The 22,399-nt window shown below is 37.9% G+C and overlaps 1 protein-coding gene across 4 annotated transcripts in view; it reads left to right on the top strand.

Moving 5' to 3' along the window:
• The window catches only part of cntn5 (contactin 5), a 349,180-nt gene that overhangs the window by 266,295 nt on the left and 60,486 nt on the right, over positions 1-22,399 (top strand). For all 4 annotated transcript variants that reach the window (XM_056239389.1, XM_056239388.1, XM_056239386.1 and 1 more), the window contains exons 10-12: positions 1,237-1,373; positions 3,246-3,375; positions 11,807-11,951. In XM_056239389.1, the coding sequence (XP_056095364.1) occupies positions 1,237-1,373; positions 3,246-3,375; positions 11,807-11,951 (412 nt within the window). The remainder of the gene's footprint in view (positions 1-1,236; positions 1,374-3,245; positions 3,376-11,806; positions 11,952-22,399) is intronic.

Below are 22,399 nucleotides of genomic sequence, written 5' to 3'. Positions count from 1 at the left end.
GCTCTAAAAATAATCACTTAGAATTAGGGATTTGTTCAATAAATAATTAATATACTTCCATGTGTGTGGTTTCATAGTTTTAATGACTATTATTATTCTAAATCACTGAAAATAATCATTTTAAGGAATTAGTAAATGTGTGGTCATACTTTTGACTGGTAGTTTATTTTTGCTCAGATGAATTGCAAAGACTTTCCTGTGCATGCTGGGTACTAAAGGTCCACTGCTCTCAGAACTTTGCTGCTCATCATTCCTAATGAAAACACTCCCCACTGTTCCTTTCATACATATTCATTCTGCAGAAGGACAATGCGACCCAGGCTATCTACAAACTGCAGCTGGCCTTTATGTTAACAAAGTTTTATAGTGTAGTAACAGTTGGAGCAACAGTTTGATGTCAGGACTGTTTTTTTATATTTTGTTTTATTAAACATAAAAGTCAATTCACAACTGTATTATCAATCATTGCATTTTAGCAGCCTGGGAGCATTGTATGTTGTGATTTAGGTATCTGTATTGGTTTCTATCAGGTAAAGAGATGATCAGTTCTAAAGTACAGAGGAATGCTCAGAAAAAAGAAAAGCTTTAATGAGAAGGGCGGGTGGAACAGAAAACGGGTACGATGCTATGAAAACGGTATAACGGTACCGTAAAACGGTAAAATGCACATTGTGTTGTATGGTGACCGTGATTTCACATACAACATGTTCCTGGATCAACACCTTTGTTGATCCTGGAACAACATTCCAATCAACCAATCAGATTTAAAGGACAAGTTTACAGTTTATGTGAAGTTTAGCCTTACATCCAGGATTAGGTGCTTCAACATCAGTGTTATTCACCTATCACCACCTATCATTTATCTAATATTTTTGGGATAGGTTATGGGTAGGGTTAGGTTTAGGGGTAGGGATAGGGTTAGAACTCAATTTTCAGACAGGAATGTTGTTCCAGGGGTCAACATAATATGACCCAAGAAAGGGTGTGCGTGCACCAATAAAATGCAGCCAACTTAGGCGACTGTCTATAATTGTCCATGCCAAGAAAAGCAAGTTAATATTGATTGATTTATTGTGAAATACACTTTTGAATGATTATTTGTGTTGTTTAGTTTTTTTGTTAAACGTCAGTGTTGGAAATTTCAACATGGCAAGTACAAATCTGAAGGGGGAAAATGCTTATTGTTAAGCCCTGATCTTGCTAATGTCCCTCGTCTTCTCCATGTTCCTGGCACAGCTCAGCCGCAGTGGATCAGCATGATAAATGACACTCAACTGGACAGCGGAGAGCAGCTCCATTGGGAGTGTCGAGCTACTGGAAAGCCCAGGCCCACGTATCGCTGGCTGCGCAACGGAGAACCACTCAGCACGCAGGTACACACACACACACACAGAGAGAGAGAGAGAGAGAGAGAGAGAGAGAGAGAGAGAGAGAGAGAGAGAGAGAGAGAGAGAGAGAGCTCATAGGAAAGAGAAATCTCTGAACTGTTTAATTTTTCAATTGTTTATCAAATGGAAACTTTTGCTCAAGGCTAGAAACATACCTTACACAAGCACACACAAATGCTTGGCCAACACATTGTTAGCATGTGGTACCATTGAACATGTTTACATACACTCTTGCTTTACATAGACTACTGGTCAAAAGTTTTGAAAAAGATTTTTTAATGTTTTAGAAAGAAGTCTCTTCTGCCAGCCTGTTCTCACCGTAAATGCGTCTCTATAGCACGCATTGTGTATTATCGTGCAATTTATACGCGAAAACGAGTTTTTACGTGCATATGATACGCAGTTTTCGCATGCATTTGATATGCAGTTCATTTGCGTGTAATACACACGCACCCCACACCACTAATTCTACCCAAACGTATAATACACACGCACCCCACACAACTAATTCTACCCAAACGTATAATACACACGCACCCCACACCACTAATTATACCCAAACGTATAATACACACGCACCCCACACAACTACTAAACCTACCCCAACCAACCCATGCGTATCCTATGCACGTAAAAAACTAATTTTCGCGTATAAATTACACGATAAACACACTGCGTGCTATAGAGACGCATTTAGTGTGATCGGGTTGCTTCTGCTCAACAACGCTGCATTTATTTGGATCAAAAAAATCTAAATCTATTTTAATATATTGAAATTTGTGTTTGTCCAATCTTCAGTGTTACATGATCTTTCAGAAATCATTATAATATGCTGATTTATTGTGCTCAAGAAACATTTCTGATTATTATCAATGTTGAAAACACTTGTGCTGATTAATATTTTTGAGGAAACCATGATAGACTACAATTCAAAAGTTTGGGAAAAGTAGATTTTTTTTAATTATTATATTTTTTTATTCAACAAGTATGCATTAACAACAAAAAGTGACAGTAAAGACATTTATAATGTTATTAAAAAAAATATTTAAAATAAATGCTGTTCTTTTGACATTTCTATTCATCAAATAATCCTGAAAAAAAATTTAATCAGTTTCCACAAAAAACTCTTTTCAACATTAATAATAAGAACGTATTAATATGAATTATGAATAATTTAGCACCAATAATAGCTGATAATAACTGAGCACTAAATCAGTACATTAGAATGATTTCTGAAAGATCATGTGACACTGAAGACTGAAGTTACTGCTGCTGAAAATTCAGCTTTGCCATCACAGGAATAAATTACATTTTAAGATATATTAAAATAGAAAACAGTTATTTTTAACAATATTAATGTTTTTTCTGGGGGTTCATTTTATCAAATAAATTAGTGAGCAGTAGAGATTTATTTTAAAAACATAACAAATTATTAATTATTTTCAAACTTTTGACTGTCAATGGGTAAACGCTCAATCATATATATTTTTTTTAATGCTCCTCGCTCAAAATCACACAACTCAGCTCTGTATCCACTCCGCACCTGCTCACATACTCCAATCTGGAACCCTGTGAACACAGAAAAGCGAAGTTATACAAACTGTGAAATATCCCAGAGCTTTTGGACTGTTATAATAGCACTCTTGCAATGCTGCTCGATCAGATTTGAGAACCAGAACTAACTGTTGTTTAATGCATTATATCAATAAGTGGTACTATAATGACAAATCACTTGTGAATTTTAAAGGTCTCATGCTGGAGTCACTTTGGCAGATGTGTAATTGACATTAAGTGTGCTTTGAGGAGCAGCCTGGCAGGTGAACACGTGGTTCTAAAGTGATTCTCGTCTCCCCACAGAGCAGAGTGGAAATGGTGAATGGGGAGCTTATCATTCACAGACTACAGCAGGCTGATTCTGGAATTTACCAGTGCATCGCCGAGAACAAGTATGGAGGCATCTACTCCAGCGCAGAGCTCAAAATACTGGGTAATTGTTTAGAACTATTTCTTGCATCTCACTATTTCAGCTTAAAACTGAAACCTATGCCATTTTTATTATAAGTAGTGTGAGTGGTGTTTACACAGAAAATTCCACAAAGAAAAAAATACACAATGCACTTAATTAACTGACAAAACATGTGGAATGTTGTTATATATCATGCTCTCAACTGTCGCGGCTTCCCTTACACATTCATTACCCAGCGAAGGGGGACGGGTATTATATGGAAGCTTGTTTCCGCCACAGAATAAAACAATTTAAAAGATAATTGCGACTTTTTTTTCTCACAATTGCGAGATATAAAGTCAGAATTGCGTGTTATAAAATCAGAATTGCAAAATATAAACTCACAATTCTGACTATTTTTTTGCGCAGTTGTGAGTTTATATCTCGCAATTCTCACATATTTTCTCCGAATTGTTAAATATAAACTTGCAATTGCGAGTTATAAAGTCCAAATCTAAGGAAAGAATTTCCTCAGAATTGCGGTTTTATATCTCACAATTCTGACTTTATAACACGCAATTGCGACTTTATATCATGCAATTCTGAGATAAAAAGTCAGAATTGCGAGATGTAAACTCGCAATTGTGAGAAAAGTAAAAAAAAAAAAAAATCTGTAAGCTTCCATAGTATTAGACTCCCATGTCCGATGACAAAATAACCATATAAAATTGATGACAGAATTTTAATTTGGGGTGAACTAAAATAGTGTGCCTTTATGAACTCTCAAACCCCCTAGGGGTTCCAATCTTCATCGCTTTTTTACACCTCTGATGCATTTGCATCCCTGTTGATTATTCCTTCTGCCACATATAGGAGTGGTAAGCAACACGCGTGAAGGCAATCTATATAAAGAGTTTTTAATAAACAAACAGGCAAGATAATCAGAGGATTATAAACGCTAATCCACACATTAAACAAAGACGTGAACTGACAAGGGACAACTGAAACTCAGGGCTATATATACATGGCAACTAACAAGGGTTAATCAAGAACTACACAGGAAGGAAACACAAGAAACAGAATCACAAGAACTAAACTCTGACACCTTTAAGATATTAAGGCTAGTACCATTATACTAACAGATATTTTGTTCCATATTATTACTTGTCTCCTAATCATGAAAAGTGGCACGCACACGGTGAAGGCAGATAAAAGTAGATGCAGGAAAAGTAATGGATACATTGAAGAGAATTTAGTCTGGGTGAACAATGTTAAAAAGGCCATTTAACCCCACAGGTAAAGCTTGTCTCTCTCTTTCTCTCTGTGAGCGTTGAGCAGGCCAGCTTTTGACAGGCTGCTTTCAATCACACACAATGAATAATCCTGAAGTCATTGCAGAATGACATCGAAGACAAAACAAGGCCAGGAAGCAATCAATTGCTACTTTCTTTGAACTGAAAAAGTCTGTTTCAGGGACTGAAAAGTCTGCTGGCAGCACATTTGAGGAAGAAAGAAACCGGTGATATCGAGTTAGGTGTCCACAAGGATCGGCTAAACTGAAGACTACACAGACAAAGCTGTCACAAACAGCCTCACAGTCTGGCTGAAGAAGACAGGCTAGATGAAAAGAGAGAATAAGAATGGGGTTGAAGAGGGAAAAAAAGTTATGTTGGATCGGTTTTAGCTTGTTTGTCAGTCTCGGTGCAATCAGAACGAGAAATGTTTGAGTCGTTTATGAAAATGCCAACGCTCTCGGTGTCTGGATGCCTGGGACGAAACAAAGGAGAGTTGCAGACTGGGATTGCGTGTTTACTGGAGACACCCTCATTTTCTCCCTGTCAGCTTTGATTGTCCCACACACTCCAAGATTTGTGTGGTCGTCTTTTCGTCACTTTCCTGGGGGTCATTTTCATTTATGTTCCTCGTTATGCGCTTTTGTTTGTCCATGGATCTCTCATCATTCTAATTCAAGTCGAACACAAACAAATTACTCTTCTTTTTTTTTTGACAGCATTCATGTTCAATTCATTGTTGAAGCCTAATGACTCAATGTAGGAGAAAAAGCTAAATATATGAATGTTCAATTCATTGTTGAATCCCGATGAATGTCGGAGAAAGGTGTATATAAGCGCACACTATATGTCGATTCAAATGTTAAACATACAGAAAAAACATGGGTGATATATATATATATTTGCCACAGACATATCTAGTAGCATTGCCACATGGGCACAATTGGTAAAAGAAAAGAGAAAAGAAAAGAATGAACGATATTAAATGCTAGACTCATAACATGCAATTTTCAGAGAGACTGTGACTCCCTGAATATTCCCCCTCACTGGTCCATTTCCCTCCAGCTGCAATGTGCTTGTTTAGTTCTCTGAAGTGACAGTCAGAAGGAATGCTTTTTTTGGATGTATTTGTGACAAATCCTCCAGTTACTCAGCGCCTATGGGGAGAGCTGTCGTCCATGACTTAGTCTATTCTCTGTTATAAATGTGAGCACATATTGCAGTGACATATTACATGGCTAACAGCAGCCTTCATTCTGAGCTGAGCTGCCTTGGGTGCCGGCATATGCGCATGTGTGCCATTGCCATGCTGCTCGTACCCTCGAGGCCAGTGGAGTGGGCCCAGAGTGAACCGGCAGTGGGTCGTTGAGTACAAAAGACCTCTTAGTATTCACAATGAGAGACGCATGTCAAAACTCCTACTTAAAAATCATACACTAAGGGCCCTATTTTAACGATCTAACCGCATGGTCTAAAGCGCACCGCGCAAGTGCACTCAGGGCGTGTCCGATTCCACTTTTGCTAGTTTAACGACGGGAAAAATGGCCGGCGGTCCCGGTGCATGGCCTAAAAGGGTTGTCCATATTCTCTTAATGAGTAATGGGTGTGTTTTGGGGGCGTAACGTGCAATAAACCAATCAGAGTCTCATCTCCCATTCCATTTAAAAGCCAGTTCCGCTCACTCCATGGTGGATACGCTTTTTACATGGCGGAATTTGCAAGTGGAAAGACTGAACGCTTCTCTAGCGAGGAAACAGATCCGCTCGTGCTCGAGGTTGAAGCGCGCAAGCAGACCATCAATGGGACAAGCCGAATTCCACCATATCTTTATGTACACAATAACAATCTTTTACATTTCTAATCCTTTTATTTTTTATATTTGGCATGTTTATGCGTCCCTGTGTGTGTAATAAGCAGAGTGTACGCGCGTTGTGCACTCGACTATTACTAATGCGCCCTTTAAATAACAAAAAATAAATAAATACTGTTTTTGCTAATGTATTTGCGCCCATGGGTGTGCTGGCCTGAAAACGAGGTGTGTTCAGGAGCATTGTTGGCGCGTTACTATTTTGAGGCAACTGAAATAGAATGTGTCTTAAAAACCTGGTCTAAAGTCAATGGCGCAGTCTATTTCAGTTGCCTCAAAATAGCAACGCGCCAACAATGCTCCTGAACACACCTCGTTTTCAGACCAGCACGCCCATGGGCGCACAGATAGGCGCAAATGCATTTGCTATTTAAATATCATGGCGCAGGACGTGAAAATGATAACTGCGTCGGGCTGAAACTAGCAAAAAACACTTGTGTCGCGCCTGGTAATGCATTGTGCCAAGTGTATGATAGGGCCCTAAGACTCCCTTAAATGTTGTTTGTCACACACAATGTAAGCACACACATATTTGTTACCACAAAGACGTGTACGTCCCCCACTCCAAGCTTAAGAAAGTCATTCATTGGTCCTGACTCTCTCAGCATGTTAGGAGGGTGGTGGATTGTGGGGCCCTTTGGCAATTCCAGAGATTAAAATGTCATCTTTTCTAATGTCACCCGTAAAAAACATGGTGCAACCTTTGACTAAACACTCCTGACGAGGCCTGTCAGCATGTAGCTACAGGCCCCAGAAGGCTCCAGCAGCACTGCAGACATCATCACTTTTTGCCCATATGTGTTTAGCTCTGCTCACTAGAATACCATCACACAATGTCCTCCCCAGCTACCGGAGTACATGTCCTTGAAAAGCTCAGGCCTCTAATGCAGTCTCTTCAAACATGAACATCAGTATACAGGAATGAACATCTCTGAGATTGGGCATGGAATATAGTGCTGCAGATATAAAGTGTTTTTGTTGGCCAAAACCCAGAAATGAGTTAGCATTGTACCACTTTCGGTTCCATCATCCTGAACTCAATGGGTTTTTTGAATAGGTTTTTAGTTAAATGCCTTAAATAAGGTGTGTTTTAACACAAGCACGATATATTTTCATAAAATACATCAGTAAAACCCCCTTGTGATTTTTTTTTAAAGCTTTTAGTTGTCTTGAAAAATGTGGTTGTTAACAAATGGCCAATTGAAACTACAGAGGATGTTGGGGACATTAAAGAAGACCTATTAGGCTCTTATACATTTTTAACTTTCTTTTTTGTGTAATGTTGCTGTTTGAGAATGAAACATGTCTGCAAAGATACAAAGCACAAAGTCCACTCCAAAGGAAGTTATATCGGCAAGCCTGAACTCACAGAAACACCTTGATTATAGTCTTGAGTTTTCTTAAGGGAGTGTACACGTCACTATATTCCTCATTTAAATAATTCCCACCCAAGGCATACGGGCCTGGTTGAGTTACGTTAGTAGTGTGTTGTCATCATGTCTAAGAGACGCAGTTTTTTCCACACTGAATTTAAACTCCAAAACTCTTTTTTTCCGGCCTTCCTAAGTAGGACGAACTTAGGAAACAGTGGTTAAAGGGATAGTTCACACAAAAACGAAAATTATCCCATGATTTACTCCCCCACAAGCCATCCTAGGTGACTTTCTACTTTGAGCCAAATACAATCAGAGTTATATTAAAAATATATATATCCTTGCTCCGTAATGGTAGTTGATGGTGCTCCTGAAGTCCAGAAAAGTGCATCCATCCACCATAAAAGTAACCATATGACTCCAGGGGGTTAATAAAGGTCTTCTGAAGCGAATGTTTTTGTTATAAAAATATCCACATTTAAAATTTCAACTAAAATAACTAGCTTCCGGCAGACGGCCTACACAAGTCGACTTGCGCCAAAAGAGTAACTTCTGACGCGATGTAGGATGTAGGAGTATCGTAAGCGTAGACGCCTCTCGTGGTTTAAACAAATAGGGCTGGGCAACAAACTCAAGCTCCTCCTCTCTTATATTATATCGAAATCCTCCAATATTACTCTTTAGAAAATTCTCGTTTTATACTTCGAATATGTGACCAGAGTTTTGTTTTGGTCTATCCTGCGCTTCCACGTTCATCAATGCGTCATGCGTCATGTCAGAAGTTTCTCTTTTGGCGTAAGTCGATTTGCGTAGGCCGTCTGCCGGAAGCTAGTCATTTTAGTTTATAAAGATTTAAATATGGATATTTTTCTTACAAAAAAAACAATTGCTTCACTTCAGAAGGCCTCTATTAACCCCCTGGTGCCGTGTGGATATCTTTTATGATGGATGGATGCACTTTTATGGACTTCAGGAGTGCCATTCACTGCCATTATAAAGCTTGGAAGAGCAAGGACATTTTTAATATAACTCCGATTGTGTTTGTCTGAAAGGAGAAAGTAATATATACCTAGGATGGCTTGAAAGTGAGTAAATCCTTGGATCATTTTCATTTTTGGGTGAACTATCCCTATTTTTAACACAGTTCCTGAACAGTTTAACCCCAAAGTTTCTCTGTGTGCTGTACACACATCACACCTGAAATAAGAGTGGGAAGAGAGGAGCTGCAACAATGTAAAATGTGGAAAATAATGTGTTTTTTAAACATTCAAGCATGAAAACCTATTCTTATAGAGCCCGAAACCAAAATCAAAACTTTGTAAAAGGGCATAATATGCCCTCTTTGAAATGTCATCACGCCGAACGGGTAAACTCATCTACTCAATATTCCGCTTTTACAGCCTCGGTGTGTTTAAAAATCGCACTGTTGCAAACTCTAATTTGTGTGAAAAAATGATTTTTTTAAATAAAGACTGAAAGAGTTGTGGGAAGCTTAATGTTGCTGATGTTAAAGACATGCAACTGTGGTGTTGTTAGCTTTTTACATCTACTGATTGTGTTTAGTCATCAAAATGTATAAAAGCTGTGTTCATTAGTGAAGATTATCATGAGGAACATATCATAAACTTTTGTTGGTCAAAGGCTTATTTTCTGCAAGAATCCAAAAGCCAATGGGAAAATCGTAATTGGTTTTCATCGAGAGATCCAGGTTGATGTTAACTTCCAGGTTGGCCTACAAAAATACATAATCACTGCAGGACTCTACAAAGACATCATGTCGTAAAGTGACATATTTCAGAATGAAATTGCTTAATTAGCAGGAAATTATTATTTCTCCGCCACAGACTTGGTTGTGCCCCCGCAAACAAGAAAAGTCATGTCAGAAATGTCATTAAATAAATAAATAAATAAATCATCTTCTGGAAAGCATGTAAATATCTTATATAGCTTCTGAAAGGCAGTACTAAATGAAAAAAAAATGCCTTTTTTAGCATCAGTGAATGTTTCACCTTTTGTAATAGTTGTGCATGAGTCCCTCAGTTGTCAAATATGAAAGGAGTCAAATATGCAGAAGATGCTGGAAAAACAAACAGTGGGGAACAGTTGGCAATTTAACTTCTCGGGACAAACAAGCGACTCATGAACAACTATCATAAAGATCATCCAGGTAACAACAGTGTAAATTCAGTTAATATTTTTGTCTTGTGGACTATATGTAAACATCTGTTATGTGAAATAGCTTAGTAGTCCAGGCAAAGTAGCGTTTTACGACAGACTAATTGTAGAATTTTTTGCAGCTTGGATCATTTCCATGAGGTGTCCAGAACAACATACTAAAAGTTCTAAGAAATCCTAGTTGAGGAAATATGTTAAATTCTCATCAATCCATGCCAATAAGGCCAGGCAACAATACACACCAATGGGGCTATTTTTTTCTTCCTTTACTCCTATCAAAATGAATCTTTACACAATGAAAGTACCCATGAAAAGTATATTTTTTTGTATTACAAGTTTCTTTGAAAATTAATTTTAATATGCAAATGACTCTTTGACTCTTTGAAAAATGACTTTTTTACTTCCTGACAAAACAATGAAGTTTCATCCATGTGCACATCACTCCAAATTGCGACATTTCCAATATAACCTCAGCCCGTTTTTTTGTGTGTTTTTTTTTTTTACACAAATGTGTCCATAGGTTAAAAAGAAGTATAAGAGTTTTTTTTATTTATATTTTAAAGTGTTTAACATTTTATTTGTTTTGTCTTATTTGTGCACTTGAGTCTGAAGTTTGAGTCTTGAGTGTCTGGAAGTTTGCTTTAAAATCAACATTAAACAGCATTTGATTTAGTAACTTTGCAAAAAATCTTCTAATTCTACTCGTTTGTGTCAGCTTGGCGAGAAACTCCCCGCAGACAGATTAAACATTTAACAGTAATTATCTTCAAATGCGCTTGTCGAGGGCTGAATTATTTTTTTAGCGTTTAGCCTGGAAATGTTTTACTTCTGGTAGACGTCACGCATTATAATAAAGCTACTAATTATAAACCCATCATACACAATGACAGCAATGCCATCATTACAATCGTTCCAGAAACATTTATCTCCCTTTAGAGTCTCAAAAGTCTCCTAAAACAGACATTTTATTTTATTTAAAAAGCACTCATTTATTCATCTCTTACTGCTATTGTTGGCTCAGTACTTCCATGAATTGTACAAAGAGACAAGATAAATGATGTTACACGTGAATATTTACAAAAGTATGCACATGTCATTAGTTAGCAATTCAACAGTGCCTGCGTAATTACATTGTTGAGCAAGCGTGTGAACAAATTAGATTGCAGTTTATAAGCTTTATTTGGTTTCTTAAAGTAATTAAAGTCAACATCATCTCTTTTGAAACCATTATGAATGTCTTCCTCTGCGGAACATAACAGATTTTTTTAAAACAATTTCGTCTTTTTAAAATATAAAGAAAATGAATGATGACTGAATAGCAAAATAAGGGTACGCTTATACAAAAAACGTATTCAAAACGGAAGCGTTTTCCGTTTGCGTTGTTCATGTACATACTGTATGTCAGCGTTGTCACTTTGTAAAGAAACTACGCGGCTATAGACTAAACACGTAATACGCATCACCATTTTCACAAATTCACGACAATAAAACTTGCACTTTGAAACCTGTTTTTTCAAAGTTTGCATTTTCAAGCCCCCAAAACGCTGTTGTCGTGTAATTGAATGGCCAAAAAGCATAAAAGATGTTCTGATCTTAGATGAAAACTGTGTCGTATTGTCATGTTGTATAGAAAAAGAATGTCATTTACCTTCATAAAATGTCTCTTTTTGTGTTAGATGGAAGAAAGTCATAAGAGATGATGGAATAATTTTATTTTTTCATTGAACAAATGCTTTAAAGTGGATATGTGTTTGTTTTTTAAACAGCATCAGCTCCCGTGTTCAGCACCAACCCTGTCCGGCTCATCGCGACCGTTGGGAAAGACGTGTCCCTGGAGTGCCGGCCACGTGCCTCACCCAAACCCAGAATCTCTTGGAGGAAGAACGACAGGAGAGTCCAGCCCAGCCGAAGGTGAGTGTGATTCCCAGCTGAAGCGCAGTTCTGTGACTGTACATGTTTTGCATGAAAGCGAGGTAATTATCAGGATTTGGGATGAAGCAGTGGCAGTCCACTCCTAAGGGTCTGTGTTTATAATTGATTCCAATTAAATATGCCCATAAACACGCACACATTTACATGAATCTGTGTGCACAGGGGCTTTAATCAATGTTCTTGTCCAATGATTACCGGTCTCACGCTGGGTTCAGCTCTGCTGAGGTGCGATTTGATGACAGGTTTGTTTGCACTCTCAGAGCTATTAGGCTAGTTTGCTATGCAAGGTTGCATTGTGATTGATGTCGTGTTGATTTCGTATTATTAGTCGTGTATATCAAAAGTTTGGGATGAGTCTTATTTTTTTTTGTAAAGAATGAATACTGATATTTATCAAGGGTGCATTAAATTAATCAATAGTAGTAATAAAGACATTTACATTCTTTACAAAAAAAATTCGATAAAAAAATTCAAATTCTGAACTTACTATATAGAGAGTATGCACGTGACGTCACAGTAGGCGGAAGTCACTGAGTGGCAGCATTGGTGTTTAGTCACACAAAAAACAGCCCGTTCTCATCCTTTGGCGTCATACATGTGACGCTTTGTACATTTCGTTGAAATCTTACGCACATGGCATCCTTTAGCATCAATATGAGAAGCAGAACCCAAGGCGTCATACAGGTGACGCTCGTCTAAATCCAACGCACATGGCATCGTTTAGCGTCAATATGAGACGCAGATCCCAACCGTACCGTACCCCAGACCTAAACCTACCCATAACAGTGCGTGTTATTTTGACGCTAAAGGATGCCATGTGCGTAAGATTTCGACGAAATGTCATATGGCGTCACCTATATGACGCCAAAGGATGAGAATGCATTGCAAAAACACATCTAAAATTGGAAAGAGCTTTGAGATTGACTGTACGAATAGATTCAACGCGAAATCTATACTATCTTTTAACATACTTCCGAAAACTACCGAACATAAAAGCAAATGGATCGCTTCAATTCGCAGAAACTACTGGAATACAGCGGACGTACATTTGTAGTAACCGTTTTGTGTCAGACATGTTGAATTTTGTGGTAAAGTCATACCCTAGGTTATACATTCATTGACAACTCGTCAATTAAATATTTACCATCTTGTATTCTGTGTATTTAATTGTTTGCTGAATTTTATGGCACTGATCTCATTAAAGGTACAATATGTAAGAATTTTGTAATAAAATATCAAAAAATCACTTGCACAGTGTGATAAATTTCCTGCAGTTGTGTACTTACAATATCCCAAAAGTCTCCAAAGATTTTTTATTTCAGAGAAATTCCAATTTTAAATAAGTGGCCGTCCCGGAAAAAAATGTCGCCTGTCAATGACGCAATATCCGCGCTATCCTCGGTTTCCGTTCATACTGCCATAGCCATGACGTAACCATGGTGACAAACGTGGACAGCTGCGTAGTGCGTAACGTTTAGCGGCACGCAGTTCTTGTTTCTTTCAAACATAGACCATGGCAAGCAGACTTTGGGACAAACAAGGAGAACTAAAATGAGGATCAATATCAGCGTGGCGTTTTGAGATGCCGAGAGCTCCACGCCCGCGACTAACTTGGACTTGACAGAGCTTTACGAGTCACGACTTGACAGCTTTATTAGACAGGTGAGCAAATGTACATAAAACAAATCAATGTATAACGTTAGCTCAACATGATGAAATGTTAGAATATGGTCAGTATGTTATTCCAATGTTGATCTAGCTTACTGCTAGTTTTCGTATAGCAAACGAACTAACACGTAGTATAACATTGTAACTTTCAACACACATTTAAATGTCGTTTAGTGTGATGGTGTAACGTTAGACCAAGTGAAGTAGCGCTGCGTTACCTCACACGTTTAATTCGTCTAATAAACTGACCCGTGTGAGTAATCCAGCACTTGCGGGTAGTTCGGTAGAATTAAATGTCCTTATTCCTTTATATCTGCGGGACTCGCGTGTGATATCTGTCTCTTTAGCAATCGCAACCTGCTTCATACCACTGTAATGTTAAAAAACATGAATGTTTGCGCTCATCCATAAACATTATTAGATACATCAGCTTGACAGCAAGTCCTATCATTCAGCACATCACTGCGTCATCAACCTACGCCTTTGTTATTGTTGGAAACGGCGCCATCTTGTGGCGAAAAAAACCTACATATTGTGCCTTTAAAGAGATTTGAGTGTATGGTCCGTTTTTATAGCCTAAGATGTTGTGGACGTGAAAGGGAGATATTTTAAAACATACACATTAGAACAGACTGCAGGGTTAAATGTAACCACTCGGAGTCAGTTAATTTATGATATACTGCTTTATTCGTCTGTTAAGGTCTTGTACATGTAACCTCATTAGAATTAAAATATAGCCATTACATTGTAGACCCGGTTGGCTGATAGCTCATCCGCTGTAGTGGTTCATTTATGCATAATCTTAAATCAGCATGAGGAAAATGAGTGCAAGCCTATGTGTACAAGCTCTTGATGGAGGAGACGTGTCACTCATCATGAGTGACAGATCTGAAATTATCGGCCCCCGTTGAGCGCTGTCGGCTACAAGTCTGTGAAAGGGCTGATGTTTAATAACAGAGATTCTCTGCCACAGACACGTCTAGACGCAAGGGCCTATTCATCTGAAAGAATTAATAATATGAATAGTATTTTCATGGTGTCACTGGTTGTGTTGTGATGGTTTATGAAATCAGCTGAATAGGAAACTGTGTACATGCAGCAGAAGAATAACAAACACTGGATATTAGACGTGTCCTCCCTTTTAAAGGTTGATAAACCTTTAGTAATATTTACAGATCCTACATTTATTTTGCTATGTTAAAAGGGATACTTCACCCAAAAATGAACATTCTGTCATCATTTACTCACCCTCATGTCGTTCCAAACCTGAATGACTAAACGCAAAAGAAAATATGTTGAGGAAAATCTCCCTTTTTTTAGCTATACAAAGTCAAAAGTTGTTTTATACCCATTGACATTCATTCATTGTATGGACAAAATTAGTTGAAACATGATGTAAATGATGACACTATACGAACTCTTCATTCAGCTATGCATTATATGGTTAGTTGAATTTTATTATTTTGAATTTGTGTATTATTACTTTTAAGTCCATGACTCTATCAGGACTGTCCTCTTACAGTCTTAGATGATTACATTTGATAGTCTATCTCTTAACATACTTTAGAGTGTTGTCATCCTGTGAATTCACACATTGCTTGCTTTGAATGCCATGTGCCTCTGGCACCGAACGTGTGCTAATGTACTCCTGCCAAGACTGTAATGAAACCCCAAACTGTTATGAAGCAGATTTTCAGTGTTTTAACATATTCCTATTATAGTTTCCCCAGGTTCTCTTTCTAAAGGATATGCATGTTCAAAGTCACTGCTGACATTTGCATTGCATAATTTTGTGCTAATTCGTAACCTTTACATGATCACTCTGATTTTCATAATAAGATGCACATTCACAAATGATCTTAACCCTATGAAGCCTACAGTATAATATTTGATACACACGTTTATAAGGCAGCGAAATGATCAACATGATCAACTTGTTTTTGTCTGATTGATATGCTTATACTGTTTTAGCAAGAAAAGAGTCTTTTAGTGTAATTCTAAAGCTGTCAAACTTCAGGTCTTTTTGCTGTGAAATCTTTACTGATTTTTATAAAGTGAATGTAAGAATGAATTTTTTTTTTGTAAAATTTCAAGATAAACATTTACTGGAATGAAGCTTATAGGTTTTTTTTTTTTTGGCCATATAAATATCAGCAATTTGTATTTTTATTGCATTTTTCATAATGCAAAATTTTTTTTTTATTTTTTTTTTGGGCCTCTATAGTCCACCTTAAATCACACTATATGAGCCATAGTAAGCCTGTTTCAAATATGGTACTCTAAAGGTTCAATAAACTGTTCAATTTCAAATAAAGACTATTTCATATTTCAGGCTTTACAGGTTAAGCCATTGTATTGCCTTTCATTAAGCAATTCATTTCTTTTAGGGTTAAAACAAGGTCATAGAGACCTAACTTCTCTCTACAAGTTGCAAAGCATTTGACGAGAAACAGTAATATATAACCTTACATAATAATAAAAATGATGCCCTACACACATACGAATAGATTTTAACACACCTCTACTAACAGGTATTCGAGACCTCGAGTCCCCAATGCACCACATATTTATCACGGCCTTGCTCGGTTGCAAGTGGACGTTGCAAAATTATTTACGGGCTTTTCTGCTGACAGTGGTGCTGTTGCAAAAGCAGGCAATTTATTCTGAGAAATAGCCACTGGGATTTGCGCTCTTTTCAAATTGTCCTGCAAAATGGCTTCGCCAGCCCAACAGCCCCAGACCAGTCATAACGCACAACCGCACGTGCGTACGGTCCTCGGCTCAGACCTCAGAGCGACGGTAAAAATGTCCACACGCAGCACAAAGCCAGCTCTCACCTTGACGCCCTTCCTCACTTCCTGCTGCTTATCAACCCATAGTTCCATTCTCTCAAATCAATAATTCACAAGTAATGGTGTAACCAGCATTCAGATACTGTTCAGCAGCCACATGCTCCGCAGTAAAAGACACAGCAGAGTCAGAACAAAGTGTTCTTCAGGTCAGCTGTGTGGTTTGTCAGACGCTGTGTGTTTGGAATCGTTCATAAAGTGGTGCGCATCACATCTGAAATGATGTTGTCTGCCGTGTGATAGATGTTTGTTTATACACAGACTACTGATAGATGTGAGAAGTGAACAGTCCAAGAATGCCCCGTTCTTCACGTAACAAGGTGATGAATGGACTTTGAGCTTGCGTGATATGATATATCGTGTGGCAAATTTGTCAGAGTCGAGCAATTTATTGTATTTTCTGTTGTTTGTGACATAGCAAGGGCAGATATAGTTCTTTCTTTTTTAGCTTTTTTTGTGATGCAATGTTTTCTATGAAAGCCATTTTACAGAAAGATAGAGTGTGTGTCATTATTCCAATGGTTTTTTTTTTTGTGCAGATCTATTCATTTATGCATAAATACATTAAAAATGCAATTCATAAATACAACGAGTTGAGTACACCTCTTGTATGATAAAAAGTTATTTTGATATGAAGTGAAAAACGTCTGCTTGAAACTAAATGAAGGGAATACAAGAGGATGAAACTCATAAAAAGATAACCTTATTATGCAGTTTGGCATAATTATGTTTTAGAAAAACATAAGCAGTGAAGCAGTATTTTTGGCTTGGCATTATTAGCTCAGCTTGTAAAATGTCCACAAAAGAAAACGTAATGATATTTGTGAGTAAACTTTTTTTTTTAATAATTCATATTTATAGATAATAATATTTAATTTTAAAGTTAATAATTTAGTTCATTTATACATGTAGCCGCTCGTCCAGCTCAGTTCAGTTCTCATATAATGGTGTCAATGCAGGCGGATCAAAAATATTGTTGAATATTAAATTAAATGTCCCTAACTAAGCAAGCCAAAAGCCAAAGGCGACATTTAAAAAACAAAAGGGCAGGAATAAAGAACCCTAAACTCTTAACACAAAAAAACATTTTATCATAATATGGTTCTTCAGTTTAATATGGTTCTAAATAGAACTATTACTATGTGTGAAGAACCTTTAAAGAGCTATCTTTTCCAGAATGTTGCTCGAATGTTGCTATGCAGTAACTAAGTTATCTTTAGGTTAGTTGCCTGGCCAAGTGGTTTGAGTGGGTTCCCTCTTCAATGCTTCAAATTTTCTCCCCTCTTTTCATCCTTCTTGATTGAAATTAGTCAGGCTGCTTATAAAAGTAATAACATACCTCAACAAGCTGCATAGTTTGAGATATCATTCATGTCTACAGCACAAATTGTGTGAGATAAGTTATGAAGTGTATAGTCTCTTCAAGTCCTTAAAGAATAAACAGTAGTGATTCTGGCTTGGGAAGCTCCACAAGTAATAAGATTTCAAATAATCAGATCAGCACTACTAAGGTTATGAAAAGATATGTAATGAAATGGTGGATGAGCTACAGTTTACCGTAGAAGATTCAAGAGAGAGTCGTATTACTTGTTTGGATTACTCTGACAGCACACTGCATTGTTGGATGATAAAGAAGACATTATTTTCCCACTTCAACTATAACAGTAGTTAAAATGGATTTTCAGTCAGATGGTCGTTGAAATGAGCGAAATGACACTGGACGCGGGTGACTCTAGCAAAGGGATTTTCTGACATTAGCTGTATCCAAGGAAGACGTCTCTAGATGAAGAGAAGCTCAATTGTGAGAGGAGCAGGGGTGGGATCGAAGCTGCCCTGCGTTTATCTGACTTTGACAGCTGTGTGGAGTTAATGAAGGTTTGTAATTAACATGGATTTCCGCTAATGTTCAAGGGTTTTGTATTCCAAATGAAAAGTATTAATCCCATTAGTTCGAAAGTATGGGCAGCCACTCTCAAAACCCTGCGGCCAATCCTTCATTAATATCGGCAAAGAAGCCATAGTCAGGGAAATGGAAAATCGGTCCATTGTAAACAAGCCTGTGATTATGTTCATTTTCCTCTGTGTTTATCCAGCCGTTTCTGTACAGCATACGAATGTTTCGCACTTGCTGCATTTTTCAAAGATGTTTCTCCTGAGGAGAGTGATATCTTTCTATTGAGTGGCCTAAAATATATTTTAGGTGGCTCTAAGGGGACGTTTTCATTTTTATACCTTCGTCACAAAGCCTCATTTACATGCTTATACCCACCGGTCTCCACTCTGTGTCCTTTCTGGCGTCCTTGTCGAATGCGTGTTCTCGCTTTCTCCTACTTGAAGGAACGTCTCTTAGCCAATGTCTCCTTATGAATTTTCCATGTACAGGTTACACTTTGTCACGCCTTTGTGAGTTTCTGCCTGCCAATTCTCATCAGCGTCTCCTGGATCAGAGTGCTTAATGCTGTAAATATGAAAGCCAAACATCATGAGACAAAATTAATAGGGAAAAAAATTAGACTGATGACTCCCTTTTGTCTAGACTATTTGTTTTAGGCAGAAATTGAATTTTAATAATGTGATTGCTTTGTAAATTTTCTTTGTCACACATCTGCCAATGAAAGCAGAGGAAAAAATATACTATAATACAGATGGGGAAACGATTGTTCTCCGAATCACTTGGCTATCGGAAGGTGGTCACACTTTAAATTAAGGTGAGCTTGATTTATCACGTTCAAGGCATTGATCGCATGACGCGGGAAATTCAATAACGAAGTCTTCACTTCGAAACACACAGGATAATACAAGAATCAAACTCGTATAACATTACCTCACAAACACAAATGATACCGGATCAAGGACTGAGGAAACGAAGGGCTTTATAAATACAGTTAACAAAGTAACTAAATGGAAGACAGGTGCACATAATCATTCACTATAGAAACTAACTAGCAAACATAACTCAGGCAAAGCAGAACACGTAACAGAATTAAACCAAACTAAAACTGAATTAGACTGTTACATAACTACTATTTAGTAATATTAAATACCCACAATACTTTGTATTTACTGTGTAACTGCATGTTATTCAGGAAAATTCCCACATTTATTGCTAATGATTTTGAGGTATGGTTGGGCTTAGGGGTAAGGGTAGGGTTAGGATTAGGGGTTAGAGTTTGTTTTGTGGTAATGGTTTGCATGACATTTAGGGGTAAAGTTAACAGTGTAACAACAGATGTTAATTAAATGCAAGTACTTTTAATGAAATTACAATGCACCGACATTTACATTTTAGACAAGCTTAGATATACGGTAATACAATATATCACGATAATGAACATGCACAATATCGTGCATGTATTGTGCAACATTGTGGGCACTTCAAAATGCAGTGAATAATTATTTAGGTTAGACTTTATTTTAAGCTGTCATTGTTACAGTGAAATTATATATTTAAGTACTGAGTTATATTAAGCAACTACATGTGCTTACTATAGAGTTAGGGTAGGATTAGGATTTGTTTGAGGGTTAGTTGCATGTAATTATGCATAATTTACTGTTATTATGGTAAGTACTTGTAACATATGTAACAAGGACACTGTATAATAAGTGTTACCATTATTTATTATGAATTATTCCGATTTTAGAATTCATTTCAAGAATCCTTTCCCCATCAGTTGGTTAAAATGCCCAACACCAATGTATGCTGTGTAAAAGAGGCATGCACACTCTGATGGAAACAAGCCCAACATGCTTGAGCAGCATGGCGGAACAAGTGAAGGAGGCACGCTGATCGAGTCCATCAACACCCCCAAAGCTTGCACAGTCCTATAGCTCGTCCTGGGTCGATATTTTATTTGGTAACAATTATTAGGCAGTTTTGATATACATTCACCTAAAGGATTATTAGGAACACCTGTTCAATTTCTCATTAATGCAATTATCTAATCAACCAATCACATGGCAGTTGCTTCAATGCATTTAGGGGTGTGGTCCTGGTCAAGACAATCTCCTGAACTCCAAACTGAATGTCAGAATGGGAAAGAAAGGTGATTTAAGCTATTTTGAGCGTGGCATGGTTGTTGGTGCCAGACGGGCCGGTCTGAGTATTTCACAATCTGCTCAGTTACTGGGATTTTCACGCACAACCATTTCTAGGGTTTACAAAGAATGGTGTGAAAAGGGAAAAACATCCAGTATGCGGCAGTCCTGTGGGCGAAAATGCCTTGTTGATGCTAGAGGTCAGAGGAGAATGGGCCGACTGATTCAAGCTGATAGAAGAGCAACTTTGACTGAAATAACCACTCGTTACAACCGAGGTATGCAGCAAAGCATTTGTGAAGCCACAACACGCACAACCTTGAGGCGGATGGGCTACAACAGCAGAAGACCCCACCGGGTACCACTCATCTCCACTACAAATAGGAAAAAGAGGCTACAATTTGCAAGAGCTCACCAAAATTGGACAGTTGAAGACTGGAAAAATGTTGCCTGGTCTGATGAGTCTCGATTTCTGTCGAGACATTCAGATGGTAGAGTCAGAATTTGGCGTAAACAGAATGAGAACATGGGTCCATCATGCCTTGTTACCACTGTGCAGGCTGGTGGTGGTGGTGTAATGGCATGGGGGATGTTTTCTTGTCACACTTTAGGCCCCTTAGTGCCTAAAGGGCATCGTTTAAATGCCATGGCCTACATGAGCATTGTTTCTGACCATGTCCATCCCTTTATGGCCACCATGTACCCATCCTCTGATGGCTACTTCCAGCAGGATAATGCACCATGTCACAAAGCTCGAATCATTTCAAATTGGTTTCTTGAACTTGACAATGAGTTCACTGTGCTAAAATGGCTCCCACAGTCACCAGATCTCAACCCAATAGAGCATCTTTGGGATGTGGTGGAACGGGAGCTTCGAGCCCTGGATGTGCATCCCACAAATCTCCATCAACTGCAAGATGCTATGCTATCAATATGGGCCAACATTTCTAAAGAATGCTTTCAGCACCTTGTTAAATCAATGCTACGTAGAATTAAGGCAGTTCTGAAGGCGAAAGGGGGTCAAACACAGTATTAGTATGGTGTTCCTAATAATCCTTTAGGTGAGTGTATATGCTGTTTAATGTTGATGATCGCATTATTTTGTATACTATATGCATCTGCTTACATATGCTATCACTTGTTTCTACTTCTTCTTCGCCTGTGTTTTGATCAGGAGATTCAGTACTCTTTCAGAAGATGCGTAGTAGCGCCCCCTACCGCATAACAGTGAAAACACGGAAATGGTGGGGAAGCGTTGTCTCAACGCTGGGTGGGGAAAGAGTTAAAAAGGTTGTTGATTCTTATGAAAAGGCCTGAAGTATGAAAAAGTTTGATGATGGAAAAAGATGAAACCGAAAAAAAAAAATTCTAGATCATTAACTTTGTGACTCTTCAGGTGATGGCTTTCTGAGAGCTATAATAAAGCCGAGACCCTGTTGCTCATGTGCTGAAGTTCTCAAGTAGTTTTTACAAAAAAATCTCTCCATTGTGTTTCCCTGGACCCCAGACAAGAAATGACTTCTCTCTTTGTCTGTAGTTAATTCATTATATGAGGGCAGCACAGATGTGCTCTCTGAAACTTCTCTCCGAACAGTGAATGAGAGCAAGCGATAAGATAAAAGCAAGACTCTCGTTATCTCTGTTAAATTTAATTTGCCTTCCTGCTCTCTCTTGGTTTCTGAAAGAATGAAATGTCATTAGGAGTATATCTCATCTTGACTTCCACTCAAATTAACAGTATTCCGATTAAGACCGTTTGATGTGCCATATACTTGAGCGAGCATATTAATCATCAGGGCATTCTGTCCTTACCAATACCAGCTATTTCTCTTTAAGGCCCACCTGTGACTTAAGCATAAGCTAAATTATATAAAT

This window comes from Rhinichthys klamathensis, unplaced genomic scaffold (assembly GCF_029890125.1).
Source record: "Rhinichthys klamathensis goyatoka isolate OS25496 unplaced genomic scaffold, OSU_Roscu_1.1 h1tg000561l_1, whole genome shotgun sequence".
In the NCBI taxonomy this organism is placed as follows: Eukaryota; Metazoa; Chordata; class Actinopteri; order Cypriniformes; family Leuciscidae; genus Rhinichthys; species Rhinichthys klamathensis.
The sequence above is the reverse complement of the archived record's forward strand: the minus strand, read 5'-3'. Positions and strand labels throughout refer to the sequence as shown.